The sequence below is a fragment of the Peromyscus californicus genome, unplaced genomic scaffold (genome assembly GCF_007827085.1).
Source record: "Peromyscus californicus insignis strain IS unplaced genomic scaffold, ASM782708v3 Scaffold_7__1_contigs__length_154581171, whole genome shotgun sequence".
Lineage (NCBI taxonomy): Eukaryota > Metazoa > Chordata > Mammalia > Rodentia > Cricetidae > Peromyscus > Peromyscus californicus.
The window spans coordinates 36,219,449-36,235,778 of record NW_026294595.1 but is presented as its reverse complement, the minus strand read 5'-3'; the positions used below and the strand labels follow the sequence as shown (position 1 = coordinate 36,235,778).

Genomic DNA, 16,330 nt, shown 5'->3' with positions numbered 1-16,330 from the left:
GTGGGTCTTGGTGTTCCAGGCAGTGTCAAGTGTAGGCTTACTCTCCTGGCCTAGAATGTTTTGGAAGTCACAGATTCTTTGCAGGAAAATCATAAACTTTTATGACTTTCTGAGTTCAGCTAAGGAGTGTCTGAATGAGTTATTTTAAAATTGTTGTTTTCTATACTAGCTTGCACACATATCATATCCTCATATGCACATAAAATTTATATGTGCCGGGCGGTGGTGGCGCATGCCTTTAATCCCAGCACTCGGGAGGCAGAGGCAGGCGGATCTCTGTGAGTTCGAGGCCAGCCTGGGCTACAGAGCGAGATCCAGGAAAGGCGCAAAGCTACACAGAGAAACCCTGTCTCGAAAAACCAAAAAAAAAAAAAAAAAAATTTATATGTATGTTTGGAAAAACTTGAACTCCTTGACACAGAAACTTGTCCCATGTGAAATTCTGTGATAGTGCATAGTTATTGAAATGAAGGATTTCTATGTGTTTCAGGTTTCTCAATGGCGAGCCCATCAGGAAGAGTTAGCAAGACTGGAAATGGAAATTTCAGCTAGAAGAAGAGAAAGGGAAGAGGAGAAAGAGAAACTATGGAAAAAGAAGGAATTGCTACAAAGGGAAGAGGCAAAGATAAAGGTATAAAACCTCCTGTTTTCCTGGATGTGGGAGTGGGTCCTTAATCGCTTGATTGGGCTTTGGTTGTCTTCGGTGTTTGACACAGAACCCTCCCAGGCTGTTCTGGGAACATTTGAGTGTCACAGATTTGCAAGCATGGAAGAGAACCTGTCTTGTTGCCTTGAAGACAAGGTATCTGTGACTAAGTTCATTCTATATTGGGGGGAGAAGGCAAAATTTGTGGCTATTCTTATTCTTAAGTCTTGCACTAAGGAGGGACATTGTAAAGCTTCCAGTGTACTGGGAGAGCATTTTGGTTTATGGTAATGTGGCAAATGATAGTTTGAAATGTACTTGCTGGCAGAATACATTGTACCAGGGACAGGGTACAATTCATGGAATGCCAAAAGGCCCTTACAGAATTCACTTCCTGACTTATTATTTGTTAGATTTTTTTTTTCAGCTATACAAATTTACCATTCTTCTTTGGAGCAAATGCTTGTTTCTAAACCTTAAAAATACTCACCAAAATCTCATCCACACTCCTAAAGTGTGCTGCTGCTCTGCAGAAGATAGAAAGGCTGGAGGGTTGGTTTCATTATTTTATTACAGAATTTAGACACTTTGTCTGTTGCTACAATAAAAATTCCAGAATTTGCAGTAAAGATATTTTAGTTGAAAACATTATCAGGGTTATCAAGCAACATTTTATGGAACTGCTGACTCTGGAAATCATTCACAGAAAGTGGTTACCTCGTGACCAGTGCAATGGAAGGAAATCGATTCACTGGCAGACCTCCTGCAGTCTTGCATATGAGGGCCCAGAAAGTTCACCTGGATTGACTTGATTGGCATGATGTGAAAAATGACTTTTTTTTTTTTAAAAGTTGCTTATAATGCTAAGAATGACTGATTGACTCATGGCCATTGGTGGACTACCTTTTGCTCTTGTGACCATGGTTAAGTCTGGGAAGCCCTTGTGGAGGAGCGTTTCCTTCAGAGTTCAGTACTGGGGGAAGAAAGCAATATGGACTTTCAGTCTGTAAGCCTGCTTGGCTGGATTGCTGACTCATCACTCATCATTGACCTTGACTTGTGCCGTGCCCTTTCACCCGAAAGCTGAGTGAAGTGGAAAGCAGCACATGTCCAAAGCGACACCCTGAAGGTTCTGGGGCCACTTGACAAAGTCAGCTGCAAGGGGTCACTCTTCACAGCTTTTATATGTTTTAATTAAAAATTGAATTCTATTTATTCCTGTAAAAAAGTAAATTGGGTGGTTTTATTAGGCCTACATGAAGAAAGATGATTTTTTAAAAGGAATAACTGCACAAACATCAATAATTACTAAATATTGATAATGTTAGTGAACTGTGTATCTTTGTGGGGCAACTAACTTAGTGATTATTTGCTATCATTAAAGTCCAGTATTTGATGTATATATCCCTAGTTTTGTCTTCTATCTAGGGTGCTTTCATAGTATTTCTTCCCTTTAAGTATGACCACAGAAAGCATTGTATATCTCAGCACTAGTTACATGTAGTAGCCCCTTCAGTATCATGGAAAGGGCCTTAAGTAAAGTGCCATTTTCCTAAAGGTTTACAAAGACCAAGACAAATAAAATAAGTCAATTATTGATCATGGGAGGGAGCACACTGAATTGTGGAAGTTAGATTCAGGTTGGGCAGTTGGCATGGATACTCAGGAGAGTATGGCGGGATAGTATTCACCATTTTCTCTGCAGTCATGACATAAAATCTCTAGAAGGGAAAGAAATGAGTTTTAGAAGGTGAGAAAGAAAGACTTCCTGAGTTTTCAGGAAGGAATGACACTTGGCTTCAGAAATACCAAAGCAAGTGAGCAAACAAACACAGAAAGGGTAATGGATGATTGACAGCTGTGGTGGCCAGGGTGACGGCAGGATCAGTAAAGCCTAAGGCAAGAAGGCACGATGGAGATCAAGGAGAACTTCAGTGACATTAGTTGCAACATCCTCCCCACATTTTTTTTTTTTTCCTTTTTTTTTTTTTGAGACAGGGTTTCTCTGTGTAGCTTTGCGCCTTTCCTGGAACTTGCTTTGGAGACCAGGCTGGCCTCGAACTCACAGAGATCCGCCTGCCTCTGCCTCCCAAGTGCTGGGATTAAAGGTGTGTGCCACCACCGCCCGGCCCCTCCCCACATTTTAGAGTGCAAGCCCTAACATATACCTAGGAGCATAAAGGAAGTAGATGCTGAAAAGAAGTCAAGATGCCCATATGCCTAGTGCATTTGGGGCTCCAGCTGCATTCCATTAAGGTGCCTGCAGGGTCTTACTCAGTGTTTTGCATAATGATGAGGGGCATGTAGAAAATGCAAGACCAAGATCTTGTGTTCGACCTTGCTGTGTTTTTGATGCTCTGAGATTTGATTTCAACACCTAGAAATTGTATAGGATCAAGGTATCTGGTTTATTTCACTTATTCTCTTTTTAATAATATTTTTTCATTTAGGGAATACTTTTAAAATACAGAGATTAATATATTAGTATCCATCAGGTAGCAGTGAGAATTTTAATATGCTTTACATATTTCACATTTTCAAAAAGAGCAAGCAGAGTATCACAAAGTTGAAGTCCTTTCCTGAGGCCTTAGTCAGCACCTTCCTCACTTGTTCCTGTCATCCCAGAATAATATTGTAGCTGTTAATATTAACATTTTAACATGTAGGCTATGATTTAATTTTTTTTCACGGGCACTACCATTCTGCAGCACTCCTTTCCCCCTCCCAGCTTGTGTTTTAAGTCAGTCCTGTGTTAACAGTGTGGAGTAGAGCTGGTTTGTTTTTTTAATTGATGGTTAGTATTCCATGGTAGACACAGCTGCCGATTTCCCCATCTTCCCCAGTGGATTTCAGCTCAGCCTGCAAAGGTTCACAGTTCTGTCGGACGTGCACCTGTAGCAGCCGTGCTGACATCCTTTGGCCTAACCAGAGCTTTCTCTAGGTGCTTCTAGGAGTGAAATGATTATGTGGTTGGGATCAACATATTTCAATTTCATATGATTTCTAAACTTTATATGGTTATTATAATTGTTTTTAGAATTGTGCCAATCTGATAAATGTGAAAAGCACCTCATTAGTGTTTTAATTTGTATTTCCATGGTTGTTTCTGAGACTGAATATCTTATGTTTATTGGGAAATTTTCTCTTTTATAGGTTTCTTCTTTTTTTTTTTTTTGCTTTTTTTTTTAAGATTTATTTATTATGTATACAGTGTTCTGCCTGCATGTATCCTTGCAGGTCAGACTAAGGCACCAGATTTCATTACAGATGGTTGTGAGCCCCCATGTGGTTGCTGGGAATTGAACTCAGGACCTCTGGAAGAACAGCCAATGCTCTTAACCTCTGAGCCATCTCTCCAGTCCCTTATAGATTTCTTCTTATCTATTTTCTATTTGTCTATTTATTAATCTATAGCTGGGGCTTATAATTACAGGATGCCACATCTTAATCAGCTATTGGAGTTACAGTTTTTTCCTCTGGTCATTTGCCTTTTAATATTGCCCAAAGTTTCTACAGTTTCACAGACATTTTAAATGATTAAAGAAGGAAGGCGTTTACATTTTCTTTGTGAATTGTGCCTTCCTTTCTGAACTGAGATCCAGTAATGACACCACCTCTGAAAACAGCTCTTATTTTTGCCTCTGCTGAGGGCTATGTACATTTTACTGGCTCAGAATCAGCTTCTGTGTTATTGTCTGGACTTGGGACACCATGCTGTGAGCCTGTGTGAATATCAGGGTTCTCATGCATGACACTAGCTTAGCGTTCTGCAGTGACCCCTTTGATCCTTTGGTGCCCAAGCATAAGTAGTCTTAGAGCCACATCCTGTGGGGTGTCTGGTCAAGTTCTGTGTCTTGGTCCCAGCTCCTAGCAAGGGGAAAGGCCAGTTGTGAGCTACTCAGTCCCTTGTTAGGGTCTGGTCTTCCTCTGACTTAGTTGCATCTCCTTGGTCTGACTTAGAAGTCCATCTTTCTATTAAACCCTGGGGCAGTTCCTGTGTGTGTGTGTGTGTGTGTGTGTGTGTGTGTGTGTGTGTGTGGTGTGTGTGTGATTTTGTTCAGCATTTCTACATATTTAAGGTTGGAGATTTCCTTTATCAACAGGCACCCTGATCAAAAGTTCTGGCTACCTTTATTAATTGCAAACTTACATTCTCTTTGTCTTAACTATTTTCTATACTAGAAGCAATACATTATCAGCAGCTTGGCTGATAATCTCCTACAGGTGGTAGTCCTGCAGACAGTGTCCTCGGACTGAGACACACTGCTCTCCTAGGCGGTTCTCCTCCATTCTCCCACTGCAATTTTGCTCCTGACTCTCCTTACTCCTAAAGAAGCAGCAGAGGAGCCGGAGAAGCTCTGCCATGCGGAAGACCTCACTGGAGGATGTCTGGACAAGATGCCCTCTTCTTCCTGGTGCTTTTTCCCTGCGATTTATCTTTCAGGGCTCGTTTGCTAAGAGAAGGTTTCAGCTCGTGTCTAGCACTGAAGTTTACTCTTTTTTTTTTTTTTTTTTTTTTGATTTTTCGAGACAGGGTTTCTCTGTGTAGCTTTGCGCCTCTCCTGGAACTCACTTGGTAGCCCAGGCTGGCCTCGAACTCACAGAGATCCGCCTGGCTCTGCCTCCCGAGTGCTGGGATTAAAGGCGTGCGCCACCACCGCCCGGCTGAAGTTTACTCTTAATAGGTGCCCAGCATCTTAGATTCCCTCTTCTCCCTGGTTTAAAACTCCAGTTGGATAGAATATTCATACTTTTCATGGTTTCATCTCAGGATTCAAGGAAGATGTTGATTAGCTGAGATTAGCTAAATTGTTAGCTGGTAGGTAATTTTCACAATTTGAATGAGCATAGGACTATTGTAAAAAACGAAACTGTGCTAGATGGGCCTTAAACTGACTGATATGTAGTGTTGTTCTCTGTACCAACCTTTTGCTGTGTGTGGCTCTTAGGATAGTATGAAAATATCATAAAAATTGCTATGTATCATAGGATTTTAGGAGGTTCATTGTTATGGGATGCCAAGTCTAGGATTCAATGGACTCCAAGGCAAGAGTACTTCCAGCCTTTCTTCCAGGATGGAGATTGTGATCAAGGCTCATATATATAGCTAGAGACATAATGTTAGTCCCAAAAGTGAGAGGATAAAGGCCACTGACCCAAATCACTATGGCCAAATTAATTAAAACAAGTAATTAATTAAAGCCAGATTGTAGGTGGAAGTTTCTCTCCTGCCTGCCTTCCCAAATACCCAGAAACCACTTCCGAAATAATTGACTCAGAGGCTTAATATTACTTATAAATGCTTGACCAGTAGCTTAGGCTTATTACTAACTAGATCTTACACTTAAATTAACCCATAATTCTTATATGTCTAGTCACGTGGCTTGGTACCTTTTCTTAGTTGGACATTCTCATCTTGCTTCCTCTTCATCTGGCTGGTGACTCCTGACTCCGCCCTTCCTCTTCCCAGAATTCTCCTAGTCTGGTCACCCTGCCTATACTTCCTGCATGGCTACTGGGCAATCAGCGTTTTATTAAATCAGTTTCAGTGACAAATCTTTACAGTGTACAAGAGAATTATTCCACAGCACAAGCTTTTTAATTCATGTACACGGGCTGCCTTCCCCTAAGGCAGGATTTGGGATTCAGCATTGGTTGTGAGGAAGACAAGGCTTTTATAGCTCATGGGTAGGGAGTTTCCAAATGGAGAATTTGGTGGGCAAAATAGTAGGGGTTACAGGAGCAGAGCATAAGCATAACAAGTTAGTCCTACACTAACAAGGCTCCTGAAACAAAGGTGGGCATGACCAGGTAGTCATAGCAACAGGTAGTCACAAAAAGGAAGTCATATAACCTTTTGACACAAAGGTACGGTTACAAGATGGTTATAAACAATTTTTAAACAAAGACGTAATTGCCATTCCTGGAACAGGCAGTCCAAAACAATTTGTAGTTAAGGTTACACCTGGGTATGCATAGCCCAGTCCTTGAGAAACAGAGGTTTAATCATAAACAGGAATGAACCTAGTTTGTCTTTACTATAAGATGACTTTTAAGCCTAAGATGGAGGCAGGCTGGTTCTTCAGTACGTCTTCCTTGGTGCGGTGTTTTACAGTTCTCTGAAAACTTCTAGCCAACTCCTAATACAGCACTGTAAGCAACTGATTGGAGGCATGACTAGGGAGACAAGGATGCCACCAGTGGGCATTTAATATTCAGTCTTCTCTCAAAGATATTTTAGGGAGGGATCTGCCATTTTGTGAATGCCCGGGTTCATGTGACATCAATTCAGTAAATGCCCAAAGTCACAGCTTCAGTTGGATGTTAGCGCTTGAGTGTTCTGGCAAAGACCCAGAATTACATGCACCCTGCAGATAACCATGGGGGAGGAGACAGTGTGAAACCAAAGGGCCTAGGCTATCCAGCACTGACGGTGAAAATGGAGTGCAGGTCAGATGGCTGGGACAATTCTTTTGCTCAGAAGATTCCAGAAGCTGCATTCTCCTGAGAGAAGTTATAGTTCATGTCAAAGCTGTTCTCCCAGTGTGGGAATTTGTGGGTTCATATGACAGAAAAATTTCATAAAAATGTTGAAGTCTCTTTTGAGGTACTATATAACTTGATAGTGGACTATCAAGTTTTTAGATACTGATCTAAAAAGCTGTGGGAGGAAAAGAAGAGGTGGACACAGACTACTGATAAAACTTCAGATCTTTACATGTAAACCCTGCTTCTTTAGGATCATTAAGATTTAGAGGAGCCTGCAAGTACATCCAACAAAGCTGATTTGAAAGATGTCCCCTGAGATTCCCTCCCCAACCTACTATATGCCCTTCCTCACTGGAAGTGGACATACCATGGAATTTCCTCCCAGGCTTGGCTTAGATCAGATAGCACAGGTGACTGTAAAACAGAGGAGCCATTATCAGAATGACCCAATCACAGGAGCCCTTTAGAGAAGAGGGCTGGCGGGTTGCCCAGGGTGGCTAGAGGTTTGAAGGACAAAAAGGACACAACCTGCCATTGATGGCCAAAAGACCGAGGGAGCCATCAGGCAGGGAACGTGGGTAGCCTTGCAGAACTGAACCAGTGAAGCAATGCAGAGCTCTAAGTCACAGTCCTGTGACCATAAGGAACTTAATTCTGTCAAAAACAAGAATGAAGTTGAGAGCAAATTTTTCTCCAGATGAGAATTCTGTTTTGCCCAAACCTTAGATTTCAGAATTATAACTTCAAAAGCAGAGCTCCACTGTGTGGGACTTCTGAATTACAGAATTCTGAGCTAATAAAAGAGTCTTGTTTTACACTGCCAAATCTGTTGTAATATTTATATAGTAATTAAACAAAACAAAACTCTAAAGTGGGTTTTGGTATCTGGAAAACCAAGCACGTAGAAGTGGATTTGGAATTGGAAGTGGGGAAAAGCCAGAAGAATTTCAAGGATATCATTTTGAGGTTGATTAATATAAAAAGCCTAGATTACCTTCAACAAACCATTAGTATGAATATCAGATGTGACCGACATGGCTGATGAGCACTTTAGGAAAAGTGGCGAGCAGTATTGGGAACAGGAGAAGGGCTGGTTACCATTAGGAGGTGCTAGAGCTTGGGGAGCCTTAGGCTGTACCGAGAAGACATTCCTGAGTAATGAGCTTCATAGATCTGAGAATTTTTCAAGACATTGAAGGTGCGGCCTGGATTCTTTTTGCTGCTTATGGTTAAATGGAGAAGATAGATTTTGAAGACCTGTTCAACAGAAAGGAAGCAGACTTGATGGTTAGGAAAACTCTCAACCAGTTAAGAGACTCCCTCTTGATGGACAGCTTAGATAGTGGACTAGATTTATGACTACATAATCCTTTACTAAAGCCTTCAAAAGAGCAAAAGGTCAGCATTTAAAAGTCCTTCCCTTAGATCTTTTGAAACTAGAAAGATTTGGGGAGTTTAAGGGTGAAGTCTCTCAGCCACTTCCACAGACCAAAACAGTGAGAGATTATCTAAGAAGATTATATGTGTGGCTTTTGTCTAATACATGGGAATCCTATGAAATACACATAGGGTCTTGAGACAATGTCTGAAATAGGGCAGCATGAAAAGGGGTACCACATACCCAGAATCATACTGGGGAAAAGCAGGATGACAAAGTGTCTTAGCTGGCACCATCACCCTGTGCTACCACTCATAATAAATGGGTGGGGGTGACTCCGAGTGTGGAATCCTGAGCATGGAGGACTGAATTAAGCAGTGTAGGTATTAGAGGCTAAAGTTCACACCTACAGGCACATGGCATTCCAGATACTTCCTTCGTGGCTCAGACTTCATTCAGGATCAGGAGAGGTTAAGATTCCTTGTATCTCCCTGTATGAGGACAGGCTGGAAAGGGGACGGCAGACAGGGCATGAAAAGTGCTTCCTGGGCAGTGGGGAATGAGTTCTAGCTACCCGAGGACTAGAAGATGAGCATTCCCTAACAAGACTTTGTATTAATTTGATATCCCAAGGCAGGCCCATGACTCTGAACTAGAGTTTAACTAAGGATGGAGAACAGTCCAAAGACACTTGTTTTCATCATATATCGGCTATAGCTCTATGGTACATTGGCCATGCCACTGAGAAAGGAACCTGAACACATACCCATTCAAAGATACTGAAGTAGATCTAAAGAGATTCAGTTCCACATGAAGATAGGGATGAGCCATTGTGGAAAGAGAAATCAACAAACGGTAAACTGGGTAGGAAATGTGAAGGGCCCCAAACTCAGTGAGCCTATTAGAAGTGGGGCTCCAAGTACATTGAGCGCATAGGCGTTTTATTTTCCTTGCTCAGATCTGGCCAAAGTTCAGAGGTGTCACTTGCTAAATGTGTGACCACGGAGAAAATTGCTTTTATCTCCTGAGTTTCAGGGTTTGTGTTTATTTGTATAATACTGAAAAAGTTGAGACAAAACCTAGGAAGCAGCTAACACACTACTGTAACCCAGAAAGAGTCCTATAAGTAGTACAGTAATTACTGATATTAATATTGTTGCAATGGACTGGTCAAGTGGAAGGTAGCTAGAAACACACCATGGAATCAAATCAGACATTTCAAATAGAAACCAGCTAATAATAACTAGAGGCAATAGTATTAAGCCAGATTCAGAAACCAGAGTCATGGGCACAGTCCATTTTGTCTTTTCCTGGTTGTTCTTAGCTGGTGAGAGAATGCCCTCAAAGGGGCATTACTTGATCAACACTGGTGGCTGCATGACTGGTTTTTAGTACCAGGAAGATGAGCGATTCTGATGAGAACATCGAGCATGCAGCTGACTGTGGTGATTCACTCTAAACCACAGGACTAGTTCACTAGGTCATCCCCTGGGTCTGGGTGGCGATCAACTGCAAACTACAGACTCCTTAGCACACAGTTCAAAAAGATAAGATGTACTCCATTTCTCATAAGCTTTATGACTTGCTGACTTTATTATAAATTATACACATAAGCCTTCTGCTGGGTTCTGGCTTGAAATCTCAAGGTCTCCTTTAAGGAAGTGGTGTGTCTCACAGTAGGGCCTTTACTTTTCCTTGAGCACGGACACTGCTGCTCTCCCTCAGATTGGAGTGTGGTGGACTGCCTTTGCCTTCTCTCTACCTATCTGCCTTGTATATAGGGAAGTGATATGGGCTCCTGGTAAGACAGAGCGACAGTGAGAGGGGAGAAGCCCAGCGGTCCAGATGGGTTGATTCTCTAGCCACTTACTTACTGTGTGCCAAGGACCTTTCAATGTGGTGTATCTTACATCCCAATTATTCAGTTTGCAAATTTCCTGCCATTGTAAGAGGGCACTCCAATATAAATTGTCCCTCTTCTGGTAGTTTTTAGAAGGCTGTGTTTACCTGCCCTGCCACAAAGATAGTATGCAATTCTTGCTATGTCAGTAGAAGCTCTTAGTAGTAATACAGGAAGATTTGAGTTTCAAAGTTTATCAGGATAATAAAAGTGTTAGTCGAGAAAAACAAAAACTACAAAATAGGGTGAATTATATTGAGCTTGAAATTAGTTAACTTGAATATGACTACACACAATGAATTAAATAGTTTCATATATATACACACATATATATATAGTATATGCTCATATTGAAAGACACAAAAATATCTCTCTATATGTATTTCTAATGTAACTTTAAGAGGAACTCCTAGCCCCTTCAAGGAGCACTGATGATTCCCTTAGCTCAGGGCCGTTGGGAGGTGCCTTTGTTCTCATCGATGCCTACATTGCCTCCTCTTTCATTTCTTGGCCTTGTAGCACCATGCCATGGCTATCTGTCCTCACTCTGGCCCCTGCTGGTCTGACTGCTTCCTGGTGTGAATGCTTCAATGCTAGCAGCATTATTAGTTTAGCTGTAGTTGATCAAAGTTCAGGTCTTGAAATAAACTTTTTGCCCTGGCTCACTGCAGCAGGGCTCCGCAACTCTCTTCCTATTAATCTTCCTCTTTTAGTTTAGACCCTTAATTGTTATTGCATGCATTTGTGCACCACAGGAACTGTGGGATATGGAACTGTCCTCTGCAATTTCCTTCAGATTCCTGTGACTGATTGCCTCTCATCTCCATGAAGTGCTCTGATGTTGAGGAAGGAGGGTAAAGACGATTATAAGGTTTTAGGGAGTGGGAAAAAGAACCTTTTGAAATCATAGTGGTGCTTGGAAAACAGACCTTCAGAGATGGTGTCTGCCCAGTCTGGCCAGGATCCTCTGTTTCCTCTGGGTCCTTTCCCATTATGACTGACACTCTCCCCCAACCTGTGTAACACAGAGAACAAGGCTACTTTTGAGGACAGAGGGAAAGCTATCTAACTGGATTGCACTTACAATAAAATGATATAGAATGAAAATACTGTCAATTTATGTAATATTTCATTTGTGCTAGCTGAGACATCCACACAGAAGCACTATGGTGACACTTAGCAATATGGTGACTTTCAGATGATTAAAACTGGCTTTCAGCACCTTTCATGTTTTCAGAAAACAGATACCACAGTGAGAACTTAGCCATGGCCTTTGGGGACCTTGGAAACATGTCTTAGATTCCCTCCAAACACAAAACTTGACCTCACTCTCATGAGAGATTCTTTGCAAATGAACCATCTGCATGAAAGCTAAGTCCCAGTGGAGCTGAGGGGCAGCCTCTAGAGCTATTCCTGTTGGCTGTTCTCCAGTCCTCTCAGCTGATAACTTGTAGGTATGGAGTTTTGCAGTTTGGGGGGGGGTTATTTTATTTATTATTCTTTTTAAAAAATATTTTTGTTTGTGTGTATGTGTACACGAGAGAGGGGGGAGAGAGAGAGACAGACTGAGAGACTGAAAGAGAGAAAGAGAATGGGGAGAGAGAGAGAGAGAGAGAGAGAGAGAGAGAGAGAGAGAGAGAGAGAGAAAGAGAAAGAGAAAGAGAAAGAGAAAGAGAGAGAGAATGTCACCTAGGTGTGGGTGCCCATGAAGGCCTGAAGACAGCAGCAGACCCCCTAGACCTGGAGTTACAAGTGGTTGGGAGCTGCCTAGCGTGTGTGCTGGGAACTGAACCGAGACCTTCTGCAAGAACAGTATGTATGCTTAACCACGGAGCCACCTCTCCAGGCCCCTTTTTATGATTCTTTTTAATTTTAGAATCTGATGAAGTCAGCTGAATATCAGAGTTAAAGAAATGTAATGGATAAATTGTCATTTAACAATGATTAGATAAGGAGAAGATAGTAAATATTTTATGCAGAAAGAACTCAAAATGAACTGGAATTCCAACTTTCTCTTATGAAAATTTAATATCAGTCCTCTAGATAGTATTTTATGGGTAGAGAAGTTAATGTTGAGCAGGACATTTAATTAACTGAAAGAAATAAATCAAGAATCATCTAGTGTAAAAATGCTCCCAATGTCCTTTGATTTGTCATTAAAATTTAGAAATGAACCTAAGTAAGCTTGTTAAGTGAACCGATTCGGCCCTGTTTACATGAGACTGAGTAAGTTGAAAGCAGTTCTCAGTATAAAGTTCACAAGTGACAGGAATTGTAGGATGACGACCCAGGGATGGCCAGCGGTAAGCCATCTTGGTTGTTCTCAACTGTCTTTTTAAAAGGGAAACTTCAGGGTTTCAGAGAAGGTTCACTGTGTAACGGTGCTTGTTACTCAACGCGAGGACCCGAGTTTGAGTCTCCGACTTACACACAAAAAGCCGAGCATGGCTGGGTGCACCTGTAACTCCAGCAGAGGTTTGCAGCAGATGCCATAGAGCTGGTTTCCAGCAGTGGGGGGGCCAACTGATGTGGGTGCTGAAAACCAGACTGCAGCAACAAGCTGTCGTAACCACTGGGCAATCTCTACAGCCCTACAGCTTCTTCCTGAGCAGAATAAAACGTGATGGGACCTTCATATATGTGTGTGTGTGTGTGTGTGTGTGTGTGTGTGTGTGTGTGTGTGTATGTATATATATATATACACACATATATATGTATATATACATATATATATATATATATATTTTTTTTTTCTGAGACAGGGTTCTCTGTGTAGCCCTGGCTGTCCTGGAACTCACTCTGTAGACCAGGCTGGCCTCAAAATCACAGAGATCTGCCTGCCTTTGCCTCCTAATTGTTGGGATTAAAGCCGTGCACCACCACTGCCCAGCAAGGGACCTTACTATCTTTTGTGATGATATAATTTTAAGAAAAAGGCATATATAAAAAAAGGCTAGGATGATCAAGGGCCAGACTTATTTGTTTTTTGCACAAACTTTCCCAGTTAGCAGCTTTCGAAAGAGAAATGTAAGAATTAACTCCAGGTGCCCTGTTTGCCTATATTTTCTGCTGAGTCTTGATTTTTCATAATGATCTGATATAATTAATGAACATTTGTACGCTGTTTGCAGTGTTCAGTGAGTACCTGTGTTCATTTAATCTTCTTAACAACTCTGACGGACAGATAGCCATGTGATCCTCACTTTGTAACTGACGATAGAAGTCATAATGTCCCCAAAGTCACAGGGCTGTGAAGCGGTATGACTAGGATTTGACCCTAAATGGGTTGGTCCTGGTTTATTCCTTTTTTTTTTTTTTTTTTGAGACAGAGTATCTCTGTGTAGCTTTGTGCCTTTCCTGCAACTCACTCTGTAGACCGGGCTGGCCTCGAACTCACAGAGATCTGCCTGCCTCTGCCTCCCAAGTGTTGGGATTAAAGGTGTGCGCCACCACCGTCCAGCCCCTGGTTTATTCTTTAAATGCTGCTGTACAGTTTGTGCTATCCTTGGTGTGATTGCTACTTGTCATTAATTTCGAGATGAATCCATTTTGAGAAACCTCAGTTTCCCGAACCCTCAATATCAAAGTCTTGGACTTGGAGTTATCTTTTCCCAGTCCCCTACCCTTGTTCACATAAATCTGTTTAGCAGATAAGAAATGGGTAATATGAAAACTCTTTAGTAGTACCAATTTGCTTTTATGTTTTTTTTTTTTTTTTTTTTTGGTTTTTTCGAGACAGGGTTTCTCTGTGTAGCTTTGCGCCTTTCCTGGAACTCACTTGGTAGCCCAGGCTGGCCTCGAACTCACAGAGATCCGCCTGGCTCTGCCTCCCGAGTGCTGGGATTAAAGGCGTGCGCCACCACCGCCCGGCGCTTTTATGTTTTTAAAGTGCCCCAAACTGACAATGTCTGTTTCCATATTCTTAACAGTTATGATTTCTCTGAGTTAATGAGGTCCTGTAATTAAATGCTCCATAAGAAATCAGATAATCAACCGGGCAGTGGTGTCACATGCCTTTAATCCCAGCACTGGGGAAACAAAGGCAGAAGGATCTCTGTGAGTTCAAGGCCAGCCTGGTCTACAAAGTGAACTCTAGGACAGTCAGGGCTATACAGAGAAACCCTGTCTTGAGAAACCAAAAAAGAAAAAAAAAGAGATAATTATGATAAAATTATGATGCAAGCTGATTTTAAAAACTCACAGTTTTCATTTCCTCTTTGCTATCATGTTTTGAGGGGGTTAAGTAAGATGAAGGAAGTTGCCATAACTGCATTCTTCTTTTTTAACATATTGACATTAATTTCACAAGAGAGTTTCCACAGGTTTCTAAGATCAAGTCTACCAACCCATCAGAGACCATACCCATGACCCTGAAACTCCTTTCTTCATAATGCTGAAGAGTTCAAGGCCAGTCCTACGATCTGTGCATTGAATCTTACCACCTTTCCTACTCAAGATTGCCCCAATCTTTGTCCCACCACTCCCCATCTTCCAGATCTTTTCTAAATCCATGCCATAATGCCTTCCATCTAGCAAATCCTCTTTCTTGGTCCCATTCCTCTTCAGACAGTCCCATCATTCCACATCCTGACTTCAGTGTCCACCTTTCCCCCTCCGATGCTCTTCTTAAATTTTATCTTAATTTATCAACACACAAAAACATATCTATATTAGATCGTGTGATATTTTGGTATGTGTGTGTAGTGTATGGTGCTTAAATCAGAGTGAATGTATCTATGTCCTGTAACAGCTATCTTTTTCATGGTGAAGCATTTAAAATTCTTTCCTCAAGCATTTTAAAAATACACAATGCATGGGTATTGTCTGTAGTCAGCCCTACTGTGTGACAGTAGCTGAGAATTTCTTAAGCTTCCTTAGCTACTGTTTATCACTCACTGCTTACCCTTTCCCTGTCCTGTGTACCCCCAGCCTGTAGTAACCACTGTGACTTCTGTGAGATCAGCATTTTCGCTTCCACATGGGTGAAATCATGTGCTGCTTGACTTCCTGTGCTGGCTTGTTTCATTTAATGATGACATAGAGTACCACGATTGACAAGAGTTCAACTCTTGTAATTTGTGTTCTCATTTCTTAACGGCTCATGAGTTGATAGGCACTTGGGTTGCTTCCATTTCTTCACTGATGCAAATAAATAGTGCCTCAGTAAATATGGAAACACAGTATGTCTCATCATATAATCTTAATTTTCTTTGGCGATATCCCGGTATTAGGATTGATGGACTATGGGTGGTTCTTTGTTAACTTTTAAAAGACCCTCCATACTGTACTCCAAGATTTGCCTCCTCACCAAGTGTGCATGTGTTTGCTTTTCTGTAATCCTCTCCAGCACTTGTTAACCTTTTCCTGTTTCACAGTAATCATTCCAACAGGAGTGAGGTCGTGTGCAGGGTTATTGTGATTTGCATTTCTCTGATGATTAGTGATGTGGAACACTTTTTTCTTTACTCCTGTGCTCTTGAACCATTGTGCCCTTCAACTTCAGCAACCCTGCACTTGGCAAGCTTGTGTTTGACCTCCATGTTCCACTGACTGATCCCAGTGGTCAGTTCTTAGTTCTCATCTTCCTGGAACTGTTATGACAGAACTGGTCACAGCCTTGTCTTTGGAAAACGATTTGATTTACTTCCAGGAAGCCATTCCACCACAGTGGGACTTTCTTCTCAGCCAACTTGGGTGGGTTTTCCTCATTCTTCTATTTCTTAAACTTTGGATTGTGTTGGAGGCTTAGTCATCTAAGTTTGTATATTATCTAGTAGATCTCAACAAACTTAATATAACTTCTCATCATTTATATGCTGAGTAGTACTGCTAATAGTCCTTTTGAAGTCTATACTTCATACCCATACTACACTTACATACCCAACTCTCTCAAATCTAAATGCCAAAGCTGTGGTTC

The 16,330-nt window shown here is 41.5% G+C and overlaps 1 protein-coding gene across 24 annotated transcripts in view; it reads left to right on the top strand.

Moving 5' to 3' along the window:
* Positions 1-16,330, top strand: part of Ccdc148 (coiled-coil domain containing 148) — a 310,826-nt gene that overhangs the window by 174,732 nt on the left and 119,764 nt on the right. For all 24 annotated transcript variants that reach the window (XM_052723791.1, XM_052723800.1, XM_052723811.1 and 21 more), the window contains one exon: positions 491-631. In XM_052723791.1, coding sequence (XP_052579751.1) covers positions 491-631 — 141 coding nt within the window. The remainder of the gene's footprint in view (positions 1-490; positions 632-16,330) is intronic.